This window comes from Eleutherodactylus coqui, chromosome 6 (assembly GCF_035609145.1).
Source record: "Eleutherodactylus coqui strain aEleCoq1 chromosome 6, aEleCoq1.hap1, whole genome shotgun sequence".
In the NCBI taxonomy this organism is placed as follows: Eukaryota; Metazoa; Chordata; class Amphibia; order Anura; family Eleutherodactylidae; genus Eleutherodactylus; species Eleutherodactylus coqui.
This window is the reverse complement of record NC_089842.1, coordinates 100,113,727-100,127,520: the sequence shown is the minus strand read 5'-3', so window position 1 is coordinate 100,127,520 and position 13,794 is coordinate 100,113,727. Positions and strand designations below refer to the sequence as shown.

At 44.0% G+C, this 13,794-nt stretch overlaps 1 protein-coding gene across 1 annotated transcript; it reads left to right on the top strand.

Moving 5' to 3' along the window:
* Positions 1-1,215: 1,215 nt before the first annotated feature.
* On the top strand, positions 1,216-10,399 carry TIRAP (TIR domain containing adaptor protein). Its single transcript, XM_066607267.1, has 4 exons — positions 1,216-1,335; positions 2,673-2,724; positions 5,493-6,067; positions 8,909-10,399. The coding sequence occupies exons 2-4, from the start codon at positions 2,687-2,689 to the stop codon at positions 10,144-10,146; spliced, it is 1,851 nt and encodes a 616-aa protein (XP_066463364.1). The 5' UTR covers positions 1,216-1,335; positions 2,673-2,686; the 3' UTR covers positions 10,147-10,399.
* The last annotated feature ends 3,395 nt before the right edge of the window (positions 10,400-13,794 follow it).

Here is a 13,794-nt window from a genome sequence, read left to right as displayed (position 1 = left end):
TGTGAGACCAGCCTTACAGTGCTGGAGTTCTAGGTTCAAATCTGTCCAAAGGCAACATAAGGATGAGATTTACATTCACTCTTGTTGGTTTTTCCCCTCCTCTGAAGTAAAACAGGCAAGTGTGAAGTGTGGTGGCTCAGTTATTAGCAGTGCTGGAGTTGTAGGGCAACATCAAGATGTTTTTTTTTAACCTTCTCTTTGTGTTTATTCTTGTTGTTGTTGTTCTCCTCCTCCAGCACAGATCAGACAAGTGTAATGGTTCACTTATTAACATTGCTGTTTTTCAGTGCTGAAGTTATAGGTTGCAGTCCGAGCAGGGACAACATCTGGATGTGTTTTTAACGTTCTATTTTTGTTTATTTGTGTTGTTCTTCCCCTTCTTTGGAGCAGAACAGGCAGGTGTGGTGGCTCAGTTATAACCACCGCTGCTCTGCAGTGCTGGAGGTCCAATCTGACCAAGACAACATCTGGTTGGGGGTTTTCAAAATGCTTTCCTTGATGGGATTTGAACCTAGGACCCTGGCAATGAAAAATAATCGTGACACACACCCATCATGAGTTTTATTTGATGATGATTTTTGCAAAAAATCGGGTCGGGTTGACCTGATCTGATTTTGCGAAATATCGACATGATTTTATCACCTGGCCGACTATGACAAGCAACACTACCCATGATTTCCTGTTCAGGTATACGATAGGGAGCTGTGACCAGATACAGCACTTTCAGAAGTCCAGGAAGCTCATAAATGGTCACGGTCCCTTCACTAAAAAACCTGGCGAATTTCTTCTCCTGACAAGCTAAAAAGTGTCTACCCAACAAACAGCTCCCCAAATCTGAGCTTCCTCGTTAGTTTTAGAGCAGATTTTGTCAGCGTTGGTTTATATCTTTCCAGGTCAGAGTACAGATGTAGCAAAGTTTAATTAGACATGTTGCGTGTTAAATAAACTGTGTACAGAGTTTGTTTTTGCCTTTCTGTAGCTTCTCAATGTTTTGTTTTGTTAAGATAACATAACTTGTTGCAGAAAGTCACCAGCTTCGGGTTAAACTTTGCTACATCTGTACCTCTACTGGCTTTAGAAATCTTAAAGACGTCTTACTACTTAGTTCAGCTTAGATGCCTGCTAGAGGTGTCATATCATATGAGAGAGCTGTCAGGGTGTAGGACCTGGGCACAGTTCATGTGAGCAGGAGGTAGGACATTGTGGGACTTAGTACCTCCCAACAGTGACTTCTTCCTGAAACTGGACCTCCTCCGTCTGTGTCTAATGTGCACAAATATATCCGGTGCCGGTGAGAGTGATGGAGAACACTGAAGATTCCTGAGCAACAAACAGGTGACAAACTATCCACTTTTGCTTGCAAGACTGTCAGGATAATGGAGTACAGGCATTCTGGGCCAAGATAGGGCACAGACTGGCAGGATCAGGACAGGTTACACTGCAGGGCACATACTGGCAGGAGTAGTGGTGGGTGATGGAGGCACATCAGTAATGGCTAATTACAGCCTCAAGTTTATGAAAACTACACTGTGTAGTAAGAAAACTGTATGAACAGCAATTTCTTAATAGAATTCTATTATCAGAATCACTAGGCAGAAGTGTGTCCGCTCTTTTGCTTCAGAGGTACTTGGAGGTGTTTTGCTAGAACCTGTGTTTGGTCTGGGATTGCGCCTTATCTACATATGCTGTCTAATCTGATCTCATGATATCTGGAGGTGACTAATCTAAGGCCAAGCTGCAGAACCAGTTCTTCATAGGGAACGCATTCCCGGAAAATAATCATATTGACAGTTCGCTTCCATAGAGAACAAATATAACATTGCAGGATGTCAAGAACTCAAGTGATAGCAACTGCTACTGTAGTATGTTATTGTAGTCAGTCCTCAATGTCCATTGCACTCCGCTAGTGAGAGTATATATTGCTCACAGCAGCACAGAGTGTGTCAGGAGATATTGTATCTGTTGTAAATCTTGTACAAGATGAAACGAGGGATGATGTTAATGGGGACAGCGCTACATGTAAGGGGGCAGTGTTGTGATGTGAGGAGGGCAATGGGAGACACTGATGAAATAGTAGAAAGGAGCAGGGTCCCCCCAGCATCACAGAGTATGTCAGGAGAGGGCAGGCTGTAGCCTGATAGTAGCGTATGACTAGGCTGGAATCACATATGTAGCTTTTGGTGTAGAGTTTTTAGCCAAAGCCAGAAGTGGATTCATAAGGCTGTCTGTCCACGGGCGAGGTGTCATTCGAGATCCGCGGCAATAATTCACATGCAGAGCTCGCATGACACACTTTCCAGCCTACTGCTCACGAGCGGAGAATCATTGCGATTTTCCGCTCGCGTGATTAAAATCGCGGCATGCTGTGATTCTCCGCGGTAAACCTATCATTAATATAGGCTCATCGTGGGGACTTTTTAGTGCTCCTCCTTCCTCCCCCGTGGGGGAATATCGCTAGCAATATTTTGTCGCGGCCGTGGATAGGCGGCCTAAGGAATGGGAAATAAACAGGAAGGACATCTCCTGGCTTTGACTCTAAAACCTGTATTAAAAACTTTGTGTGTGATTCTGGCCCCATACTGTTTTTGAGGGGTATTCTAGCATTGTGGCTTTCATTCAGTCTTCGCCCATCCACTGATGTCAGTGACCGTTATGTTCTTGCTGTTTTCTAGAACACTTTTCACACATGGTTCACCCAGACCAGCACAGAAAGAGGAATGTCAGGTAAGTTGTAACACCATATGTGATGCCATACAGTAACTGCAGTCCTATGTAACACCATGCATAACACACAGTGATAACTCTGCTTACAGATAGTAAATGTTGCCTGCAGTCCTATGTAACACAAAAGAAAGCATACAGCATACATACAGTATGCATAATGTAGTTGCTATTATCACAGAAGTTGACTAAAGCTACAGACTCAGCTCTGCTACATCTGAACTTAAATTATGGGTAAAATGTAGAAAAATAAGTTCCATCACAGAGTTCTAGGAAATAAAATCTGCTGGTTTATTAAAAAATATGCGATCAGTGCCATCATGGAAACAAGATGCAAGAGTCCCACATTTAGGATACTCTCCTTTTTCAAAACATGGCACTTACGCTATGAAAAAGAAATGTATCTGAAATGTGTGACTATTGTCCTTGTTTTCAGACTACTATGTTGCCCAGAACCCTGTGATGGAACTACTCTTTCTACATTACACATTGTGAACTGCCTGCCCCCTGGGTCTTTCCGTAGATATGGTTTAGCTGGCGGTTGATATTTTGGCTGTCTTCTCTATATTCTGAGGGTAGCCGAGCAGCGTGATATTTCTCATTACACGCAGGTCTTTCCTGTTCTGCACATTTCCTGTGTGAGTTTCACTCTTAACTGTGGGTGGTTCAGACAGCTATATATGAAACCATCCCACTATGTGGGGTAGTAAACTCTCATCTGGAGGGAGAACTCAACCACATACCCAACATGAGAGAATCAGGTCAGTGCTATCAAAAGATCAGTTATTAAAGGGCTTGGACCAAAATTGCAAGTTATCCCCTATCCCCAGAACAGGAGATAACTAGCTAATCGGTGCGGGTCGAAAGTGGATAACTTGCTAATTGGTGGGGAGACCCTAGCAGATCTCCAGTGTTCTGCTCTGACTGTCACTGCAGGGGTTGCTTCTTCCCCCCACAATAATGTCGCTGTGAAACAAGCGTTGGTCGAGCATGTGAACGGTCAACGCTCCATTCATTTCAATGGGGCAGACAGAAATAGCACAGCACTCACTCGGGTTTCTCGGTAGCCCCATTGACAGTGAATGGAGCAATAATGCGCTTGTGCGACCACCGCTCCATTCAGTCTCCACAGAATAAAGGGTAACTTGCAATTTTGGTACAATCCATTTAAGGGGTTAATTCCGGCACTCAGAGCCAATACCACTCCAACACACAATATTAACCCTATATTCTGTATGTAACATAGCAATCTATAGATCTGCATCAGTCACTGTACTGTTAATGGGGCAATTAGACTCAATCGAAAAAACAGCAGGTAGCCAACATTGATGGCACGAAGACAGGACCAGACTAGAAAAAGACAAAACGAACACCCTGTATTATACTCCAGAGCTGCACTCACTATTCTGCTTGAGGAGTCACTGTGTACATACATTACTTTTCCTGTACTGCTCCTGAGTTACATCCAGAGCTGCACTTACTATTCTGCTTGTTATTATTGGAAACAGTCAGCAAGCTTGCAGGAAGACAATTCATTCTTCCAACATTAGATAAAATAGGACAGTGCTTGGTGTAAGGGCACATTCACACCAGAGAATGCTAGTTTTGGTCACGTAAAAACACAGGATTTATACACAAGTGCGTGTGTTTTTATGCAGCATATTTACAAGCTCCATATGCTTAATACAGTCCGTAAATACATGCGAGGATAGGACATGCTGTGTTTATTTTTACGCGACCAAAATACACTGCGAATATACGCAAATGTGAATGAACCCATTTAAATTAATACGCTCTATTTGGGGGTATTACACACATAAAAAAAACAGGTACATACATACGTCGAGTATATATGTCGTGCGAATGGGCCCTAAAGATGACACTTTCCAGAAAATCGCACACGAAATTTGCAGGCAGCAGCGATGCGATATTTTTCACAAGAAAAAGCATCAATGACGCTTAAAAGTCGCCTGAACAGACCTGCGATTACGCTGCAATTTTCTTGCGATGTCGCTCTTACAAGTGTGAAGGAGCCTTGACACTTGCGAGAAAATCGTGCGAGATCTGTGCGTAGCGAGTCGCACAAATCTCTCACAGATATGAAACCCATTCTTTTGAATGGGTTCATTCACATTCGTGATGTTTTCCTGCATGGCACTTTGTTGCTATGCGATGCAGGAAACACATCGCAGCATATCCTATCTTTCGGCAATATCGGCCATTGTTTACAGGGGTAGGGGGGAGTCGGCGGCGGCAGCAGCGTCGGTCCCACTAACAATAAGAGAACTCCACGATCCTCTGCCTCTGTTTCCATGTGGAAACGCCTCACATCTAGAGGTTTCACATGGATTGCGAGGGCGATATTGGGCCGTGTAATATGCCTGTGCCGTGGCGTTATTCTCCAATCATATCAAAGACTGCACCCACAACTCTGTCTTCTTGGAATCTGTTACCTTTATTCCTGATTGACACTCATCTAGTTGCTCAGCCCAGCTCCTATAATGCACTGCACTCTGCTGGATTCTGGGAGGTTTCGTTCTTCTATATTGCACCAGTGCCTGGTATAAACAGTACATTTCCCACAATAGACTACAGGTGAGAATACCGTGTACAGACACTGAACAAGCAGGAGCAGCAGGGAGATGTGAGTCTGCAACATAAGAAACCATAAAATATATGAATGCAGCTCTGAATGTGAGCGGCGTGCAGCATGCAAACAGCTTCTTGTTTCTTCTGTACTTTTCACCAAAATCTTTTTTTTTTTGCTGTAGGTTTTTGGAAATGGGGCCGAGGGAAAGTAAAATCAAGCCAACCTCCACGTCTTCTACGAAACCAGATCATGGGAGTGCAGCAGTTACCAGAGGTCATAATATCCCAAAGAAGCCAGTGCCAGCAACCAATCCTGTCCCTGTGTGGCCGGCCAACAGTGTGCGCTGGCAGAGCCAATATGATGTCTACATCTGTCACAGCAGGGAGGAGGCCGATTGCTCTTATGCAATAGAAATGCTTTCGTACTTGGAGCAGCAGCCGGAGAAGTTGCGGTGCTTTCTTCCAATGAGGGACATGTTGGCGGGGAGTCCCATACCTTCAGAGATGTGCAGCGGCTTAGAAAACAGCCACTGCTGGGTGATGCTGTTGACCCCTCATTTCCTCTCAGACAACTGGTGTAAATATCAGATGCACCAGTTCCTTGCCCACGCACCTTACTCAAATGGGCGCCTAATCCCGATTGTGTTTGGACTGACCTTAGCACAGTGCCCGCCAGAAATTAAGCATATGTATGTCTTCAGGGGCGCACTCGGTGACAAGACTGTGCTCATTAAAGTCAAAGGAGCCATAGTGACATGTAAGTATAGAGTTTCAAATGCCTGCAGCCACCACTAGGGGGAGCTAACTGCATATATATATATATATATATATATATATATATATATATATATATATATATATATATGTGTGTGTGTATATAGATCTCATTGAACTAAGTAGTAAATCTGTGTTCAGAATTCAATAATCTGACTGCAGTAAACTCATAATTTTCCCTAGTGGTTGCAGTAGGTATATATTTGCATACATTAACCCCTTCCTGGTATCTGTACAGTAGATGATGAATAACAGTATATGGAGCAGGCTCTGTCACGAACGGTGTTGGTTGTCTTTTTAACCATTTAGATTCTGCTGTCAGTATACACAACGGCATTTAAATGGCCTAATACAGGGAGAGGGCTCCCTCTGTCCCCTGAATGTCCCCCACCATCATGACAAGATTGTGGAGTGCCATTCGGTTTACAATGGCTGCTTGGTGTGGATTCCTTTCTATTAAGATCTGCATGAGGCAGGTCTTAGTTGGAAGACATTAAGGCTGGGTTCACACAGGACAGAATTTCAGTGCAGAATGTCCACATCGCAATTCCGCCTGCAGCTCCTAATCCTGGGATTAGCCAGCAAAGTGGATGGGATTTTGCAAAAATCTCGTCCACGTGCTGCGGCCAAGCAGCATGGAAATGGACATACGGCGTGAAGAACAAAGACGCAGCATTTCAATTCTTTTTTCATTTCCGCAGCGCCTCTGTCCTCACCATGGGGACAGATGGCCGCAGCGAAATCTTGCAGTTTTTCGGTCCAGCCATTCAGCGAGATTTCCGTCCCGTGTGATCCCAGCCTTAATGTATAATATACTTTTGATATGGAAATAGACAATTACTAGTTAAGGTCCCCTGAGAAAATAAAAATAATATTAATAAGGTTTTTTTCAATTACTGAATTTAAAATATTAAAAGTTTCACCAGTCGCCTCAAAAAGGAAAAAAAAGTTTTAAAAATCTAAAACTTGGTTTTGCTGCATCACTTGAAATTCCATTTATTAAAATATTCATCCTGCAAGGTTTACACTGTCAGAAAGAAAATGTACAATGCCAGAATTGTGCTTTTTTAAGCACTTTTTATTCAATTTTTTTCTTGGAGACAAAGGAATTAGAGATGAACGAATATACTCGTTTCGAGTAATTACTCAATCGAGCACCGCGATTTTCGAGTACTTCCATACTCGGGTGAAAACATTCGGGGGGCGGGGGGAGGCGTGGCGGAGTGGGGGGTAGCAGCGGGGAACAGTGGGGAGCCCTCTCTCTCTCTCCCCCCACTCCCCGCTGCAACCCCCTACTCACCCACGGCGCCCCCCGAATCTTTTCGCCCGAGTACGGAAGTACTCGAAAATCGCGGCGATCGGGCGAAAAAGGGGCGTGGCCGAGTAGGTTCGATCATCTCTAAAAGGGATCAAAAAGGCACAACTCCAAAATGGTGCCGGCAGAAACTACAGCTTGTCCCAACCAAAACAAACCTTCACACCAGCCCATCGATTGAAAAATGAAAGTTAGGTTGGGTTCACACAAGGCGGATTTGCCGCGGAAATTCCGTCCGGAATTTCACTGTGGCCGCTAATCCCAGGATTGGCTAGCCATGTGGATGAGATTTGTCAAAAATCTTGTCCACACGGGATGGCCAATCCGTCGCGGCAAAGCTGGTGCTGCGGCACGGATTCCCCGGTTGCAGCATGTCTATTTTTTTTTCCCGTTGCAGCCGTGCTGCTCACTATGGGAGCGCCAGCCGCAACAGAAAAGCATGCAGCTAAGCCGCTCCAAAATCCACAGCAAAGTGCCGCGAGTTTTGAAGCTGCGCTTTCCCGGCGGTAATCTTGTGTTTTTTCACTGCAGCAAAACTGCAACATTTCGTCGGGATTCCACCCTGTGAGAACCCAGCCTTATGGGACTCAGAAGATGGTAACTGAAGGCAATTTTTTTTAAAGGTATTTTAATTTTTGTAAGTAGTACCACATACAAAAAAAATTATAGAAACTTGGTATTGCCGTAACCTTACTGATCCACAGAACGAAGATAGCGCCATTTTTTTACCACAGTATGAGCATTGTAAAAACAACCCTGCAAAAATGGCAATTGTGTGTTTTCCATCACACCCCACTTAAAACTTTTAAAGGTTTTCCAATACATTCATTATATGATGTTTTAAGGGGCCACCGAAAAATACAATTTCTCCCATAAAAACCAATTTCTCCCACAACCCTTATGGTTGTGTCACCTGGAAAATAAAAAAGTGATTTTTTAAAGGTGGGATGAAAACAAAAAAAGGCTGCAGCAGGAAAAGGGTAAATTTAGACTTGATAATAGGGGGACACTTTCTCTACAACCGGCCCTGGCCTAAAGCCATAATCTCAATGCTGTATGGCAACAGTACTAACCACTGAGCCACCATGCTGTATTGTACACATACATGCAAGCTGTAGAAGCTGAAAAGGGGAAATTTTTAATAAAAACCAATTGAAAATGTCTTATTTGTAAAAATACATGCAATGCAATAAAAAAAGGTGTTCAAATATGTCAATAGTCTTTAACCCACTGGCATAACTATAGGGGATGCAGTTGCACCCGGGCCCAGGAGCCTTAGGGGGCCCATAAGGTCTCTCTTCTCCATATAGGGAGCCCAGTACTATGAATAAAGCATTATAGTTGGGGGCCCTGTTGCAGGTTTTGCATTGGGGCCCAGAAGCTTCAAGTTATGCCTCTGTGTTAAGGGGTTAAGAGAAGTTGGGGGGCCCTATGATAAACTTTTGCACTCGAGCCCATGAGCCTTTAGCTACGCCTCTGCATTAACCATTATTTTTACTTCTTTCACAGATCTAAAAGAGATGATAGCTGTTACCAGTGACCAGATTCCTGCACATTCACAAAATAGCAGCATCCCTGAAAGTAGTCAGAGCACCAGCAAAACTGTAGGAAACAGCCAGGTGGAATCTTCAGTCACCCAGGAATCCACACATGACAGGTCCATGAGGAGCTCTGTGAGTCAAGAGACCACCAGTGACATGTCCTTAAGAAGACCAGTGACCCAGGAGACCACCAGTGACATGTCCGTAAGAATCCCAGCGACCCAGGAGACCACCAGTGACATGTCCTCAAGAAGCACAGTGACCCAAGAGACCACCAGAGATATGTCTGTAAGAATCCCGGCAACCCAGGAGACCACCAGTGACATATCCTCAAGAAGACCAGTGACCCAGGAGACCACTAGTGACATGTCTGTAAGAATCCCGGCAACCCAAGAGACCACCAGTGATATATCCTTAAGAAGACCAGTGACCCAGGAGACCACCAGTGACATGTCTGTAATAATCCCGGCAACACAGGAGACTACCAGTGACATATCCTTAAGAAGACCAGTGACCCAGGAGACCACCAGTGACATGTCCGTAAGAATCTCAGCAACCCAGGAATCCAGCAATAAAGTTTTATTTAAAAATGTAGTGCCACAGGAAACTTCCATTTACACATCATTAAAAAGCTCAGTAACACAAGTCATCAGTGGCATGTTCTCAAGAAGATCAATGACCCAGGAGACCACCAGTGACATGTCTTCAGGAAACTCAGTGACCCAGGAGACCACTAGTGACATGTCTTCAGGTAGCTCAGTGACCCAGGAGAACATCACTGGAGTTTCATTAGCAACCTCAGTGTCAGAGGAGACCACCAGTGGCACGTTCATCAGAAACTCTGTGATTAAACCGGAGGCCACCAGTGACATGTCCATGATCAGCTCTATAACTGGACTGAAGACCATGTCCATTTCAAGATCGATGACCACCAGTGATATGTCCATGAGCAGCTCTGTGACCCAACAGGAGACTGACGGTAATATGTCTAAGAGCAGACTGGAGACCCCCTATTCTCTGCAGGACAAATACAATGATCTTTCTTTGTCACCACCACTTATCAATACTAAAGATGTCTGTACAGATTGTAAATGCATCATGACAGCGGCCAAGGACTCATTTAGTCAGGGGAATCAAGTAGACACTAATGATTCAGGTGTTTGGTCAATGACTAAAGACCTTCTTACAGACTGCAGTGACTTGTAGAACAGAAGGACTCCCATCCACAGGCAGTGAGCATTGACTCTCATGCACTTCATAATGACACTATACAAGTGTCTCAGGCCAGAACTCTGCTACATGTCCCTAAGAACATCAGTGGATTCCAGATCATTGAATATCAACTAAATGATATAGCCTTGTGTTGTGAGGGACCAGACAGTATTAAAGGATGGGGTCACCTTAAAGCTGTGCTCACCGGTTGTGGACCCCATGCGACCAAAATCGCAATGTTATGCAAGTTGATATCGTTTTCAAACTAAGTGCAGCTAAAAGTAGTTAGAGTGTTAATGACCGCACGATATTGAGCTAATAATCACCGTATTGTGAGGCTAAATGTGTAAATGCAGCCAAAATATGAATTTTTATAAAGTGCTAAATAACCTAAAAAGATCTGCAACTTTGGCTTTGCCCCCTGTTACCTAATGACAGTTAGGGGGTTCTTGACCACATAGTTCCAGAATACCGTGCAGCTGCTGACTGTATTGGCATTTCTAGTGCAGAATCTTCTTCAGGTCAAAGATGAAAGTCTAAAGAAAGTAAATGACAAACTTATGAATTTTTTGGTTAATTATCGTTTTATAAAAAGCCATTTTTAAAGGGACCACTTCCTTTAAAAATAACCTATCACCATCTTTCACAGCCCTCTTTAAGAGCAGCACAAGATAGTGACAGTCACACTGATATATCTGCCCTATGTATCTTTGCAGTAGTTTGGGGGAAACTCGTTTGCCTATTACTAGCTGCAGCTTATGAATATTCTGGACTACCTTCTGTTTCCAGCTACTACTTATAAAATGCAAGTTTCTCCCAAACTACTGCACAGATACATGCAGCAGAAATATTACTGTAATCAACAAGCATGTCACTAGCTAATGCTGCTCTCAGAGAAGTCTGTGATAGGATTAATTTAGTAATGATTATTCTGTACACTACATTTTGGAGGTGCTGTTGGATTGCTAAAAGTAACCAATTATCACTATTTACACAAGACATAGGTCCATCCACAGAGCTGGGGAATTTTTATAATTTTTAGTCTAATAACTGAGGTAGAACAGAAGGGAGTGGAAGGGTATACCCCCAGACCGCCCAAGCGTTATAAACAGGCACTATACAAACTATAAAGATAACAAATTATTTGGAGCCTTAGCATTGTGCAAAAGCCTGCAATAACGGGCAAAGCAATTAGCAGAAAGGGGCAGAACCCACCCAGCCCTTCGGAACCACCCCAGGGTTATCAACAATATATCCAAGGAGCTTGTAGAAGGCCCCAGGAGAAAGCAAACCCAGAATGAAAAGGAAGAAAAGGGTAGGAAGAAGAGGGGGATGAGGATAAAAAGATGGGGGGGGGGGGGGGGCAGTAGGGTGAGAAGGAGTTTATGGTGTGAGCTCATGCAGGGTCTCCAATCAATATAGTCTGCTGAGAGCTGAAATTACATCCAGTAGGACCAATAAATGTCATCAATGGAGAATCTTTATCCGCTGTGGACACTTGACATTTGTAAAGCCAGTGGCCAATTACAAGAGAAATAGGATTCATAAAATGACATGAAGAATATATGTTACATGTGTCCTTTATAGGAAAGTATCAGAACTTCCAGCCCCAACAAATTGAATGGGCGGACTACAATATCCAAAGAGGCTATGAAAATGGGGGTTATTTAGCTTAGAAAAAAAGACGGCTGAGGGGCGATATAATAACTATGTATAAATATATCAAGGGACAATACAAGGATCTCTCCCATCATCTGTTTATACCCAGGACTGTGACTGTAACAAGGGGTCATCCTCTGTGTCTAGAGAAGAGAAGGTTTCTACACCGACATAGAAGGGGGTTATTTACTGTAAGAGCAGTGAGACTATGGAACTCTCTTCATGAGAACGTGGTGATGGCAAACTCATTAAAAGAGTTTAAGAGGGGCCTGGAAGCCATTCTGGAGTGTAATATAATTACTTCAGAAGGGTCGGTGATTCAGAGATTATTCTGATTGTCAGAAATGGGGAAAATTGGCTTCTACATCATTGTTTTTTTTTGCCTTACTCTGGATCAACATTGGTGGGGTAGTAGGCTGAACTGGATGGACATATGTATTTTTTTGGCCCAACATATTATGTTACTATGCTAACAGTTTACACTGTTGTTGAAGGGGTTGTCCCATCCATGGGATAGGGGATAACTATCTGATTGGTGCAAATCTGACAGCTGGAACCCTCACTGACCAAGAGAACGAGGATCCCAAAGGTCACTGAATGAATTAAAGGAAATAAACCAAAATCAGCTTTTATCCCCTATGCATGTCACCCTCCCATCCTCACTATGGCTCCCAGCAACCCCCACAGTGAGGAGTAGATCGAATAGAGCAGCGGCTGCAAAGCTCCATTCATCTTCTATTGGACTGCCAAAGATAGCCAAGCGCTTGTACCCAGCTATTTCCATCAGCCTCATTGAAGTGAATAGAGCTGTGTGGCACATGTGCAATCTCTGCTCCATTCAATCTTTACACCACTGTGGGTGGGTGCAGAGAGCCCACAGTGATGAGAAGAGGTAAGCCCGGGACTCCATTCTAGGGATTGATGGGGGTCTCAGCGGTGAGATCCACATGATCAGACTTTTATCACCTATCCTATGACACAGCCTGGCGGTGATGCATGCACACTACTGCTGCATTCATTTTAATGGCACTGCTGGAGATAGCCGAGTTCAAGCACTTAAAAGTCTGAACTCCAGGCGGATCCATCACTTGTTCCTGAAGAGTTCATCTCACAGGAGATCAGACGGTAACGGTGTTTGAGCTTTACGTTGTACAGCCATTAGCTTAGTCACATGGGACTGGGCTGGCCCGTTAAGGTTGTCTTCCATCTGTAGATATTTCATTACTATACTGACAAGCCTGTAATAAAGCTGCTATGTACAGCATGTATCAATCTTGTTACATTGTGTCCAGGATATTACTAGTGCTGCGTATTACTGTGAGATGACAAGTACCGAGGGGTCCTCTAAGGCCGCATTCAGACGTCCGTGTGTGAACTGTGCCCAAGATTGTTGGATACAACTTGCATCAGACAGCACACGGGCCCACATCCATCTGCCGTCCGATACCAGCGGCCAGTGGACATTTCATGTTCGAGTCGTGTCCGTAATCCGCACCAGAATAGGACATGCCGTGATTTGTTTACACCATTGGTGCGTGTGAAAACTTGCACATGTGAATAGCCTTATAGGTGATAATGGGTGTACTGTATTTCACGGGAAATTCACCCATGGTGGCTTTACACTGGACAACCACAAAATGTAATTGACAGTTCTGTGTAAACAACCGGGAGACGAGCAACAATTTGTTCACTAGTTACTAGCTGGTTTGTTTCAGCTCACCTAAAAATAGTTGCTGGTTGATTACCTCCTTTACTTTCTATGACGGACAGTTATCACGGAGGTTCAGTGATGGTATGGAGGGGGATCGGGGTCGTTCCTGCTCCATACAATATGAGGGTGACGGCTGTTTCTTACAGCCGAAATCCGTCCGCAACAGCTCCGATCAGCAGCGTGGCTGATCAGAGATGTTTACACTTCTGACAGCATCATTCAAATGCCAGCTCGATCGCGGGTTGCCGTGAGGTAGATTTTTTTTCCAGTTT